This window comes from Cibotium barometz, chromosome 33, assembly GCF_041138505.1.
Source record: "Cibotium barometz isolate CiBa-2024 chromosome 33, ASM4113850v1, whole genome shotgun sequence".
Classification (NCBI taxonomy): domain Eukaryota; kingdom Viridiplantae; phylum Streptophyta; class Polypodiopsida; order Cyatheales; family Cibotiaceae; genus Cibotium; species Cibotium barometz.
In genome coordinates, this window is record NC_141078.1 from 7824589 (window position 1) to 7837055 (window position 12467).

A 12467-nucleotide genomic window follows, 5' to 3' on the forward strand; every position below is an offset into this window, starting at 1 on the left:
TTTTAAGAGTAACTTAAAGATTTGATCCATTACTTTCATCCTCGTAGATCCTCCGGATAGCCTTTGTCTTAATAATACACTCCTTGAGAGTGGCCCTTGTCTCTCTCTTCCACTTATTTCTATGTCTCTCTCTTCTTTTTTATCTCTTTCTTTCTTACACATTAAAGGAGACAGAACAAAACAAACAATTATGAACAAAAGCCCATACAAATGTTAGGCTCTCTAAGAGTAGTAGTAGATGTGGTGGTTAGAGACTATTAAAAGTGTGTGTAGCTGTTCACCTTCAACATAGAAGAGGGATTGTTTGTTGTTAGAGTGGTGAATCCTTTGGAGTTTGAAGGTGTATGGGTTGTGGGCATGTTTCCTTGTGCAATGCTGCTTTGCTTCTTGAGGTAATTAGGGCTTGGAAGGTCTATAGATGGGTGCCCATGGGCTGCTCATACTTGCCACTAGGGCTTGCTAATTGATTGCTATATAAATATAAATATATAATATAATGTATGTGGGTATACACGTTAATGTATGTGGGTATAAATATAAATATATAATATAATGTATGTGGGTATACACGTTAATAATTATTATTCAGTCACTCTAAATGTATGTTAAAAACTTGGGTATAATACATTAATAATTAGTCAACAATTGGTGATGATCGATGGCTACACCGGTGCAAACAGCTGCTCGGCGCTTCATCGTCTCCTCAAAACATCGCGTGAGCCACCTCCCTCGCGTGGCTAACGCAGCAGCGAAGACTTCTCCTGTGGGTTCTTGCTCTCATGGACTGTCGCAGGATTTGAAAATCAGATTAAGCTCTTCATCCAGAAGGTACCTTCATGTTCGTTTGTGAAGATTAGGGTTTAATTGAAGGGGGATTGATCTCCGTGTACTCCTTTATTTAATATTGGTTTCAATGCACAAGTTTTCTGAGCTCTAGGGTTTACGCTCTTTGGTTTAAGTCCATTTCTGCCTAAGGTTTTCAGGGTTTAACATGTGAGAAAGATTCTACCTCATTTGTATTTCAAGTTTAGGATGATCGAGAGTTCACGACAACACACATTTGCCATGTGAGAACGGTGTGATTCTCGCATTTTACATGCATTCTCACATGTATTGTAAAATATGAGAATCATGAATGAGAGAATTACATGCAATTCTCACATTCTACATGCTATCTCACTTGAGAAGGGTGCAATTCTTACATTTTACAAGCATAAAATGAGAGAATAGCATGTAAAATGTGAGAAATACGTTTTTTAGTTGGCTTTTGATGGATGTTTGTTATCAAGTTTTGCAGGTTGAGAGGGGTCTTTGGTATGGGAGAGTCTCTAATGCCATGGCACAGTGCAACTGCTGCAGCATCACTAGTCTCAAGGCTTCGTAACGATGATGCTCCTCTTGAAGGTGTAGTTTTATGTGTTTTTCAATATTACTTTCAGCTTTATTGAGTCCATGTGCTTGGACAGAATGTGTCCCCAAGTAGTGCATATTTGTCAAGAAAATCTGTTCTTGTTGCCAATGATATATGACATATGCTTTTGAAGCTGTTTAAACATACTGTTCTTGTGTTGATGATACTCTCACTTAGTTTTGGATTAAAGCAAGATATTGCTAGAGAAAGTCCTTGTGAATTTCTGACCCATCATTCTCTTGAAGCATGTTTGGGGCATTGATTAATCCAAAATAAATAACCAAATACTTGTAAAGCCCAAAAGTGGTTCAAATAGTGGTTTCACGTACATCGTATGGAATAACCCTTACTAGATAGATTACTAGATAGATAATACAGCCTTTTCAAATTAATATAGTCTCCTATTGATGGAAGATGTCATCAATCCTTGTCACCTTGTTCAAGGTGAACACATCCTATACCTTGTGTACGAAGTGTCACGTGCGGAAGCTGTGGGAGTCTTACGATGGTCAATTCCCTCACATGTCACAACAATCCTCCCCAAGTCAGTGACTCCATGAAGCTTACAGCAACCAACTATCATACTTGGTCTTTCTACACTCAGTTGTTGCTGGAAGGAGCCAGTGTGTGGATGGCTATCTCCAAACCTCACTTGGTGGACCTTGCTTTGAGAAGCATATTAGATGCTCGGGCTCGTCTTATCATCATCCATTGCATGATTCCATCTATACAAGCACAGTTTGTCTCTTCCTGAAGTAATGCTCATCAGATGTGGACAGATATCCAGAGGAGGTATGGGAGAGTTTCGATAGTGAAGATTGCCAAATTGGAGTGAGATCTGGAGAAGCTTACAATCAATGAGTCAGATAACTTGATTGAGAAGATTGGAGAGTTCACCTGTATCAAGCTGCAGCTTGAGTAGTACGGGAGCACCATCAACAATCCCATCCATAAACTTCTTGGTAAGTTGTCTGGACCGAACTCGGCCTATGAGACAAATCAGTGTACCTGTGTGGGGTATCCTCTGTCATCCCAACAAAATGAAAAAGTACTAAACTAAAAAAGCTGAATCTTGGTGTGCAATAAGTACAATGAGTGGGGGAGGTGATGGAGCTCTACTACTAGGAGAATGCAAAGCTATATGCATGGAACCTAGCTAGCTCCATCCTGTACCATATTGGGGGGTGTCCACAGCTCCCTGAAGAACATGCCTGGGTCTGCTCCAAAGCGAGCCAGTCGCTCCACACCCTCTCTGTGAAACTGAGCTCTGATCTCTGTCATCTCTCTCTAGTATAGGGGTGGTGTCCGAAAGCGAGGTGTCCTCTGTCTCCTGCGGGCTCTGAGTGTCTCTGCTCTGTGGAGAGTAATTCCCTGCTGTGTAGGGGCTGGGAGTGGGGTGGATATGGTAACCCACTGAGCACGTCATGGAACTGTGACTCTCGATCTTGTCACAGATAGCGAGAGGTTCCCTGACAGAGAGAGACACTTCTCCTTGCGTCCCTGAAGGGTCGAAGGATGGAGACCAAAAAGTATGACTCTTGCTTGGTAGAATCTTCCTGCAGCGGCGGGTACGCCCCTCAGTAAGATGGTGTTCTTGGAGGAACAGACTCTCAATAGGTCCCCCTACCATAGCTCGCTACAACTCTCCTCTAAGGACGCATCGTCCCTGAAAGCACTGAGGCTCCCCTAAGCCCTAAATGTTCCATGAGACAATCCTCATATCAATCTCTGTGTGAGGCGGAACTATCGGAATTGCCCTCCACTCGAAGAGTCTTGGGCACGGGCTTAGATGGGGAATAGTCACAATTTGTCCTAGTGCGAAGTCGCGCTAAATGGGCGTGGATCCTGCCCTCCATGTACTGCCACTTTGCCCGAGCGCGAGAGTATGCATACTCCGTGCTCCATCGATCACAATGGAGATCTGTGGGCTGATCCACCAAGCTCCATCTTGGCCAGAGGCCATAGATGAGTAAGAACGTCGGCGATGCAAAGATCCTGCAGATGATGCGGTAGCGCAACTACTTGATCCTGAATGGTAGTGGCCACCGACTTTGGATCCCACTGTGTCTTGGGGACTGCGCTCAAGGGGAAAGAGAAGATCATCGCGCCATTCTCTGGCGTAGAGGGTCTGGAGTGGTGGAAGACTACACATAACCGAATAGGGACTATAGTCTCCTCAAATCTGTCTGTCCCTTTCGTTGAAAGACACCGAAAGAAACTATAATCCACAGTCTACCCCAAGATCCTAGGGGCCCCGCCTAGAGACTGAGGTGGGAGAGCCCTCGGTGGGGCCGCAATGGTCCACCAGCTCTGAGAAATGATGGATTAGACGACGAATGGAACTCGCCAGCTGTCTCCATTCGCATCAGGGGCTGTAGGGGGCCGACAGGAATGCTGTTGAGAGGCGGAGTGGGGGGGGGTGGGGTAGGCACGGAGGAAGAGGAAGGGGCAAATGGAGCGACTTCAGAGGCGAGGGTGGGGGAGGGGGGGAGGAGGCGAGGGGGAGTGGGAAGGTGGAGAGGGACGTTGCTAAGACGTATCCATCGGACAGGAAGGCTGCTGGGGAAGGCTCGATGAAGAGAGGGTGGGCTCAACGTGCCCCACTAGGCACTGAGGGCCAGAGGAGAAGTCGTGACGAGGAATCGACTGCCACATCGGGGGGCGGGGGGGCCCTTTCCGTGACTGGTGGGGGCAGGTGTTGTGATAAGTGCATGAAATAGTTCTCTGACAGAACCGAATCCTCCTGCATGTTGCCAGCCTGACGTGCACGGTGGCGATGCTCAGCTCTGGTGCTCAGCTGGCGACTCGAGCGGGGGCCAACCGTCTGCCACTCTTTGGCTGATGGGTCATCCATGGTTGGAACCTGGTGCTTCGCGGCCTGGGAACCTGCTACTCCCTCGGCCCTTGGTGAGGATCTGAGGGGGAAATAGGAGGGGGAACCACCTCGGTCAGGGATGATGGAGCGGCTACCATGTAGTCCTCTTGAGGGAAAGACCAAAAAAAGCCAAGACTTGTCGAATAAAACACCCCGAAGACCTGAAATAAACCTTCAGGGAACGGGAGAAAAAGAGGGTGCGGAAAAAAGATAAGGAGAGGGGTAGGCTCAAGGGGGCAGAAACCCCGCCGCGCGCGCGTGCGCGCGGGGGGGGGGGGGGGGGGGGTTGGGGGTTGGGAAGCAAAAAGGGGGGGCTGGTAGGTGGGAGCAAGAGCTGGGGGGAGGGGCGGAGAAGGGGCGTAGATGGGGGGTGGACATAGGTGTAGAAGGGGGGTGGGCAGGGGAGAGAAGCGCAGCTATGCAGGGAAGGAAGGGGAGGGCGGCGGCGAAAACTGGGTTTTTTTTTTTTTTTTGGGGGGTGGGGGCGTTGCGATGCGAAGAGGAGGGGCGGAGGGCGCAGGCGTGCAGGGATGGGGGACCCAAGATCAACACAACCTTTGACAACCATACACATGCCCCCTTTAATCCCTAATGTCCACGACCACTACCATTACCCAATGTCTATACCATGACCATAATTGGAGATGGCCATTGGGAGCTAACTTCCAACACCTCCCCTTGGTTCCTACATGGCCATCGTTTGGGGTCTATGTGGACTCTCAAGGGAAAACCTTTAGGGGTTAACAAAAAAACATACTATAAGATGATCATGACATGACATCCATGTTTTTGTATGAGGTGCTAAAATTGGGTGCTTATTTGGCCCCTTTTACAATGGAAAATGTTGATGTTGATGACAATCCAATTTGATGAAGATCCATTTGATGTTGTCCAATTTAATGAGGCCCATGGTGCAATGATCATGCAAATATTGATCCCAACAAAAATATATCGAGGATGCTCAAATTAATGGGGCATGAGCTGAAGAAGAATATCGTGCAATTACACCCAACTTGTTGATACAGAACTTCCGATGAATGAAACTATTTCCCATGTGAATGCATCCTTATTGTAGGGCTTTTACACCTTTTATCACATACACTTCTGCAGGCTCTGTCACTACAAGATTCTTCAACTGTGATGTGTTGGGCAATGGCAAGGCACTGCTTATCACTATTTGCATATACATTGAGATAAGTAAGAGACTTGCAATGTCGTTCAAAGGCTTCCATGCCTAGTTCTGTGAGCTCAACACAATAACCTACATCCAAAACTATGAGGGAGGGTGCTTGGGAGCAATTTCACATATATCATCGTCGGTACTTGAATCATCACCAATGCAAAGCTCCTGAAATGATTGCCCTACTCAGCAAGGAGTCGCAATCCTGTGCATGTATCAATCTGTGGGAGACAGATAGATTATGTCCTTGGGATGAAGAGCTGGCACGATTGCAGTTTGGTGGGGCCGAACCAGAAATCAAAGGAGCGGTTGATGGTCTTACCGAAGGCAGGCTGTGGCGTGAAGGCATGCCACTGCTTGCATACCGAAGGGACTGCCCAGCTTGTCTTCCAAAGGCACTTTGTCTAGAATGGCTAATGCTATGTCGTCTGGGAGAGACTCCAATGGAAAAGACCCTCCCCCGCTTCCCTTCTTATATAGACTTGTCTCTTGCTCTTTGGCCGACCCCAATGTTGCCGAGAGCCCTTCATCGTCACAGCCTGCAACACGAAGCCTCTGTTTCGGAGAGCCCCCTCGCTGAGAGCAGTTTTTTTTTGATTGAGTCTAAGATGTTTACTTGTTTCTTTTACAGGGCAAATCCCGACCTCTCTCTCTCTCTCTCTCACACACACACCTGAGCTTGTTGCAGAAGCCCACATGAAGCTCTTGATGCTGTCCGCTCTTTCTTCTTTGGCTATGCCACTTAATTTGCAGAACCAAGGCTTTTTGGATTGACACGAAGAATAGTTAAGCTCATAAACTTTGAAGAATCCTAAGATGAAAAGAAGAGAGGTAATGAGGATGGACTTAATTTTAATACTTGATCACACATTAACATGTGTTAATCTAAGCTACCTATGCTATCATTTGCTTAATCCTACCATAGACCTATGCACAACCAGCTGTGATACCATGTTAAGACGTATGGATCTAGGCATGGCTATGGTGGATTAAGGTGGGTAGAAGTGGATTAACATCAACATCTTGACATACAAGAAATGCAAGAAAAGAGATTAAGACTAATGACAAAGTTAAAACTAGAGCATAATGACAAGAGGTTTAGAAAAAAAACTCACACATTTGCATTAGACTTGAGGCCCTTAAATAGCCAAGGTACAATGAGTGTCATGTGCAAGACATGTGTAGGCTATTTCCTAGGTCTAATCCTGGAAGGGAAATAAGATAAAGAACCAGATAGAAACGGTTTTGGACCTGATTGTGGAGCTATTGTAGCTAGGCATGGGCAGGAAGGCAGTGGGATTTCCTAGGAAGCTATCGGCCAGGATTTATGGAGCAGGATCAGTGCCGGTCCCATCAATGATGGGGACTTGTCTAGGGGACCTGGCCGACAGCAGGTCGGCCAGCCCGCCAATGCTTCCAAGGCCTATAAATAGGCAAGGCTTGGCTCCTAGTCATTCATTCAGTCCTTTCTTGGGTTGAGTCCTAGAAGGTTTAGCTTAGGTGTTTCCACCTTTTGAAAGACTTGTACACCTTTTTGTACATTATGAATATACTGAATACTCAGCTATCTCTCTCTGTCTTCTCTATCTTCTGTATGCGTTTTACATCAAGCATATTCCAGGATGGTGTTTAGGGCTGAAAGAAGACTCCCAGGGCTTCCGCATGTGACATTGGTATCAAAGCATCAAGCTCAACAAGGCTAAACATTGATTCGGTCCCAAGTGAAAGTGCACAGTCCGAGGAGAGGAACATAAGACATGGAAGAAGTTCCCAAGAAGTTGGTTGGTGGTGTTCGACAAGGCCCAAGGGGAATGACAGTCCTGTGAGTCGGGTGCCACTTGGGGCACACGAGCAAGGATTTTAGGCAACAGTTCCAAGGGAGGATTTGGAATTATTTCTATCCAAACTCTGGCTATTGCAGTGCATTTTCCTCCAAGGGGTGGAGTGAGAGTGCCAGACTCAATACTCAAGAAAAGAAGACCTGAGAAAGTGTTCAGGGACAGGGCATGAAGGGATAGGGGACAGGATGGAACAGATGCATAAATCTTCATAAAAGTTGGAGTGGATTTGGAGATTTTAGTGAAAAGGTTGCCAAGAAGGGAAGGATTGACAGGTTTGGGGACTCCATGAATAGACAATGGGATGACAACAGTCATCCAAGAATAGAATCTGGAATTCCATCATCAAGTTTAGCAGGGGGGATGTAATGTGCGAGACATGTGCAGGCTATTTCCCAAGTCTAATCTTGGAAGGGCAACAAGATAAAAGAACCATGTGTCAAATTGAGATGCCAAGTTTACCAGTCATTTCCGGAGGGCATTATTTGATAACTTTGGAACTAAGTTGAATTTTTCTAGTGCATTTCACCCACCACAGATGGAGGGCCAAACAAAGATTTGCAATGAATTGGCCTTCGATGTGCTGAAGTGTTATGTTCACTACCAGCAAGGTAAGTGGAACAGTTTTTGCCTTTAGTTCAAGCTGTGTTGAATGACTCTTTTTCTTCAGCTTTGGGAGAACTCCATACAAGGCATCATTTGAAAGATCATTCCGGTCTTTTTTGACCAAGACATTGCCCTCAGTGCTTGAAGCTAACAGGTTGACGGAGTCTTACTAGGAGATTTTGGAGTCTGTAAAAAACAAGTCGGCTAAAGCGCAGAAGGCCTACACTCGACAGGCCAACAAGGACAGATGAGATGTGATCTTCTCGGAAGGAGATTGGGTATATCTCAGGATAATGAAGCCAAGGTTGAAATAGGTGGACAAGCGATGTCCAAAGTTATCGTTTCGGAGCTTCGGACCCTTTCCCATTCTAAAGAAGATCAATGAGGTTTCTATGAAGCTAAAGCTACGTCCGAGTTGGACCATGCATGATGTGTTCCATGTCAGTTGGTTGAAACCTTATATTAAACCTCCTCTCTCCAATGTCCACGATGAACAGGAACCAAACATAGTGGACGAAGCTGAAGTTATGGTTTCGGAATGGATCGTCGTGCATCGTTTCAAGCAAGGCTCCGGCCGAAAAGAGAGACAGTTGCTCACAAAGTTTTAAGACCGAGGGATACATGAAGCGGTGTGGCTGACAAAAACTTGTTCGAAGATTATCCGGCATTATTGACGGACTATTTGGAGGCTTTGCATGGTCTGCCAAGTTAAGCAGAAGGGGATGTCACGTGCATCTTGCACTTCGATTCCACATGGACATCAGGTGCAGGACTTGGGGTGGAAACTGGTTCCTTGCGAGCCCGAGTCCGGGACGAGGTAGCCAGGGTTTCACTCTAAGCATCTAGCATCAGGTGTACAAGTCTCGTACATAGTCTCTGTCAGGTGGCAAGTCCCGCACATGGAGCAATGCTAGTCTGTACTGCGAGTCGCCCTCTGGAGTGATGACAGGTCTTCCGGGCATTTATAGGCTTGCAGCTAGTTGCAAGGGCACCTAGGATAATTAGATGCATGTAGAGCAGGGCCATTGGCTACTCATGCTGCCCTACTCTTGGGCTACCATTGGGGGCAGCCCATGGGCCATGGCATTGGCCCATAACAGCCCCTATAGGGCTATTGCCCGGCCGGCCAGCCCAAGAAAGGCCAAAGCTTTTGTCTGCCAGTCCAAGAAGGGCCAGGCCTTGGTCAGCCAGGCCATAGGGCCTGGACAGGCAATCGGCCAGCAGGCAGTGGGTGGGCAGAAGCCTGAATAGCCCACATATGAAAATGCCTCCCTTTATGCATATAAACAAGTCGTGGAGGGCTGTATAAACTGCCCAACAGCTGTTTAAGACCACCGACCAGCATCCATTATGCCTAAAAAAGCATAGGCTGGCAAAGGCCTTTTTCATCTCATATTACACATAGTGCTGAAGTGATCCAAGGGCCAGGACAGCCAAAGGGAAAACTCCAGTCAGGTTAACTTGAAGGTCAGAACCAGATCATCTTCAGGCTGCATGTTTACAGCTAAGCAAGATCATCAAGAAGTTAGTTTTTTTGTCATCATTCAATAAAGCAAATACACCAGTCCTTGGTGGGGACCCTTCAGAGGGTATTTGGGACCCAATCGGGTGTAGTCTTACCTCTGCTACATTGTGCAATCGTTAGGAACCAAGGTGCTGAATATTCATTATCAAAGTATAATCCTATCTGTAAGCTTCCGCATGTTACAAATTACAGCTAGTTTGGGGATGTAACATGGCATCTAATGTAGCTTGTGGAGACTTGCAAGTGCGATTATTGTCTATCCAAGGGATAGTTATGCCGAGGACCCAGCTTTCAAAGCACAATGCAACAAGTCCCTGCAGGGCATTGCTTTGAAGTACTTCATTTGTGATGGTGGGTGGTTGAACAACAAGGACCGCCTGTGGGTGAACTGGCTTTTTATCCTTGAAGCGTTCCAACTTCATGGGCTTCCTAAGAAGGACTTTTTGGAAGGCCTTATTTTATGTTATGGGACGAAATTAGCATAACTTTTCATTCCTAGCCATATGGTCAGACAAAGAGCACAAATGAGATTACGATTACAATGCTTTGATGTTACTGTTAGAAGCATCACACTTTGGGAGTAATTTTTGGCATTGGTGGAGCATGCCATTGATTATATGTCCAGGTTTTGACAAAGGAACTCCTCCTGAGGTGGTGTATGGTTGTCTCGTTGGTCAACCAATGACGTAAACACAAAGAGATCCAGAAGATTGAGACAAAGCAGTGAGGCTGACAAGCATCCGTCAGGATAGCCACTTTAAGGAAGACGGATTTGATTCAGAAACAGAGGCTAAAGCAGTCTGGAGAAGGTCCTCCCTAACTTGCTCTAAAGAGATGGATCATTTTAAGGTTATCAAGCAGCTCAGTGACTTGGTTTTTAAGCTGGACTTACTGAGCACCTAGAATATGCATCCAATAATACATTCAAGTTATCTTGTGGAGTACCATAGGCTAGAGTCGGCTTCTCCATGTGAGGAAGATGAACCAGAGCTGGTGGATGATGTTGGTCTTCAAGAGGTATTAGTGCGAAAATAGGTGATTCTTATTAGTACGACTGAGGATCTCTCATGGAGGAACTTCAGTATCTCCTCAAGTTTAAGGGTAATCCCATACAGCAGGCTGTTGATGATAATCAGTTCAAGGATGAGTCTTGCCGGTTATTGCAAGCTTATCTGGAGGCCATACAGCTGAGGACAGCTGCAGTTCCAACCGGGGAGAGAGTGATGCCCCTACAGAGCATGGTCATGATAAGTAGAACCCCAGGCCATGTTTAGGCAGCCCCGTTAGGGACGATCTACCCACTGGGCTTTTCCTTGTAAAATGGAAGCCTTGCAGTCTTTCTCCCAGGAATTAAATCTTTGTGTGAATATATGCTCTTATGTGTGTGTGTGTGTGTGTGTGAGAGAGAGAGAGCATTTCTTGATACAGAGTTCTACACCTACTATTGGGCACTGATGACGTTAGTGGGGATGTCGTAGTATCTAGTCCATACTATGCATAATGGAGTTGATAGTTATATAGTCTTGTGGGTTGACTACCACGAGTATATAACATGCACGTTCCTAAGAGGTGAATTTGGGCATGGTCTTGGATTGATCTAGGTACATATATATTAAATCTCTGAAACAAACTTTGAGATTTTACACCCATCATCCTGTGAGGTACATGTAACGAGTCAATCTGCAAATCTCAATGGTCCATCAAAACTGTGTTCTACTTGGAATTTCTGAGAACTTGCAGGCTCTATCTGAGAAGCCAGGACACTTAGGTTGAAAATATTCTCTAATGATCCTGTGTGCCAGCTCATCTGTTTTGAGGCCTTCCAAGAAACATGCCTGATGGGGACCATGGAAGGGGACAGGCTGCCATGTTCTTCTCTGAAATGGGGTTGACCCACCAGCCTCCCTTGTTCCAAATAGGAATATCCAGGGCCTACCTGTTCCCTACTTTATACATTTCATGTGACTCTAGCTTCTTGACATTTCATGTTCTTGATTAAGTTCACTGTGTGCTTTTGTACCTTCATTTAGGTATGTTACACAGTCGAAAGCTGCTCTGTCCTTTTTTTGTGGACGGGTGCAAGCAACTCCTAGCTCTAATGTTTGTCTGGCTTTCTGATCTGAACAGGAAGGCTGGAGGGTTATGTTAGTCCTATCTAAAGAAGTATGCTGCAGAGAATTTTAAGGTTTGAGCAGTTATAGCTGTTCACTGGGGTTTTACAAGCATGAGAAGGATGTGAGCTGTCCATTGTTAGAAGAATTCAGTGTTTGATTCCTGGATGATTCTGGAAGAGAATAATCTTCCAAGTTTGGAAATTTTGTAGGTTGGTTATACAGGTAAAAAAATTTCTACTCGAGTTCTAGGATTTGCATTGGACTAGTGGTATGTTAGCAAAGGTCGATGTGTGAGCTTTGATTTTTCATTTCCTGAAGATCTATAAGGAGGCATTGTCTTAGTGCTTGGGAATCATCTTGAAGAAACAAATATAGTCGTTTTACTATGTATCTGAGCAAACACACCAGCCTTTGATTTAGGTGCATCCATTTCTTTGATTCAGGTGCATCCATTTCTTTGACAAATTTTTGAGTTTAACATGCAGTTTGTATCTGAAGCTAAATCCTTGGAAGCTAGTTGTTTACTATGTATCTGAGCAAACACATCGGCCCTTGATCTAGGTGCATCCATTTCTGTCAAATTTTCAAGGTGTTTATATATGAAGTGGCAACATAAGAAGGCATGTTTGCAACTCGATCATCATGGGGTTGATAGAAATGAACTCTGAGAATCTGTCCAAAAGTCATTCTGATGAATTCCAGCAGTACTACATGAAGAAGTGGTTCATAGCGTAGGGAGCACTTGAGACTCCCCAGCAGCTAGAGAATTAAATGCACTTACTCATATGCTATGCTCATGTCTTGTTCTCCCTGCACTAGCATTCTTCTTTGCATTTTTGAGGAGCAATTCCAACCTCATCTAGAGCCTTGCCCTTGTGGTTGTTGCTTTAGTGGGCGGCTGGCACGTATGCCCCCACG

The 12467-nt window shown here is 45.6% G+C and overlaps 1 protein-coding gene across 1 annotated transcript; it reads left to right on the forward strand.

Moving 5' to 3' along the window:
* Nucleotides 1-631: 631 nt before the first annotated feature.
* On the forward strand, nt 632-12052 carry LOC147619259 (uncharacterized). The gene is made up of 3 exons (XM_086773494.1): nt 632-828; nt 1298-1404; nt 11563-12052. The coding sequence occupies exons 1-3, from the start codon at nt 659-661 to the stop codon at nt 11592-11594; spliced, it is 309 nt and encodes a 102-aa protein (XP_086629620.1). The 5' UTR covers nt 632-658; the 3' UTR covers nt 11595-12052.
* Nucleotides 12053-12467: the final 415 nt, after the last annotated feature.

What these genes read in the sequence shown, in the direction of transcription:
- LOC147619259 (XM_086773494.1), top strand. Translation starts at nt 659, where the DNA reads ATGGCTACACCGGTGCAAACAGCTGCTCGGCGCTTCATCGTCTCCTCA. An exon ending in TTAAGCTCTTCATCCAGAAG is followed by an intron (nt 829 to 1,297) that starts GTACCTTCATGT and finishes CAAGTTTTGCAG; the next exon opens with GTTGAGAGGGGTCTTTGGTA. An exon ending in CGATGATGCTCCTCTTGAAG is followed by an intron (nt 1,405 to 11,562) that starts GTGTAGTTTTAT and finishes TGATCTGAACAG; the next exon opens with GAAGGCTGGAGGGTTATGTT.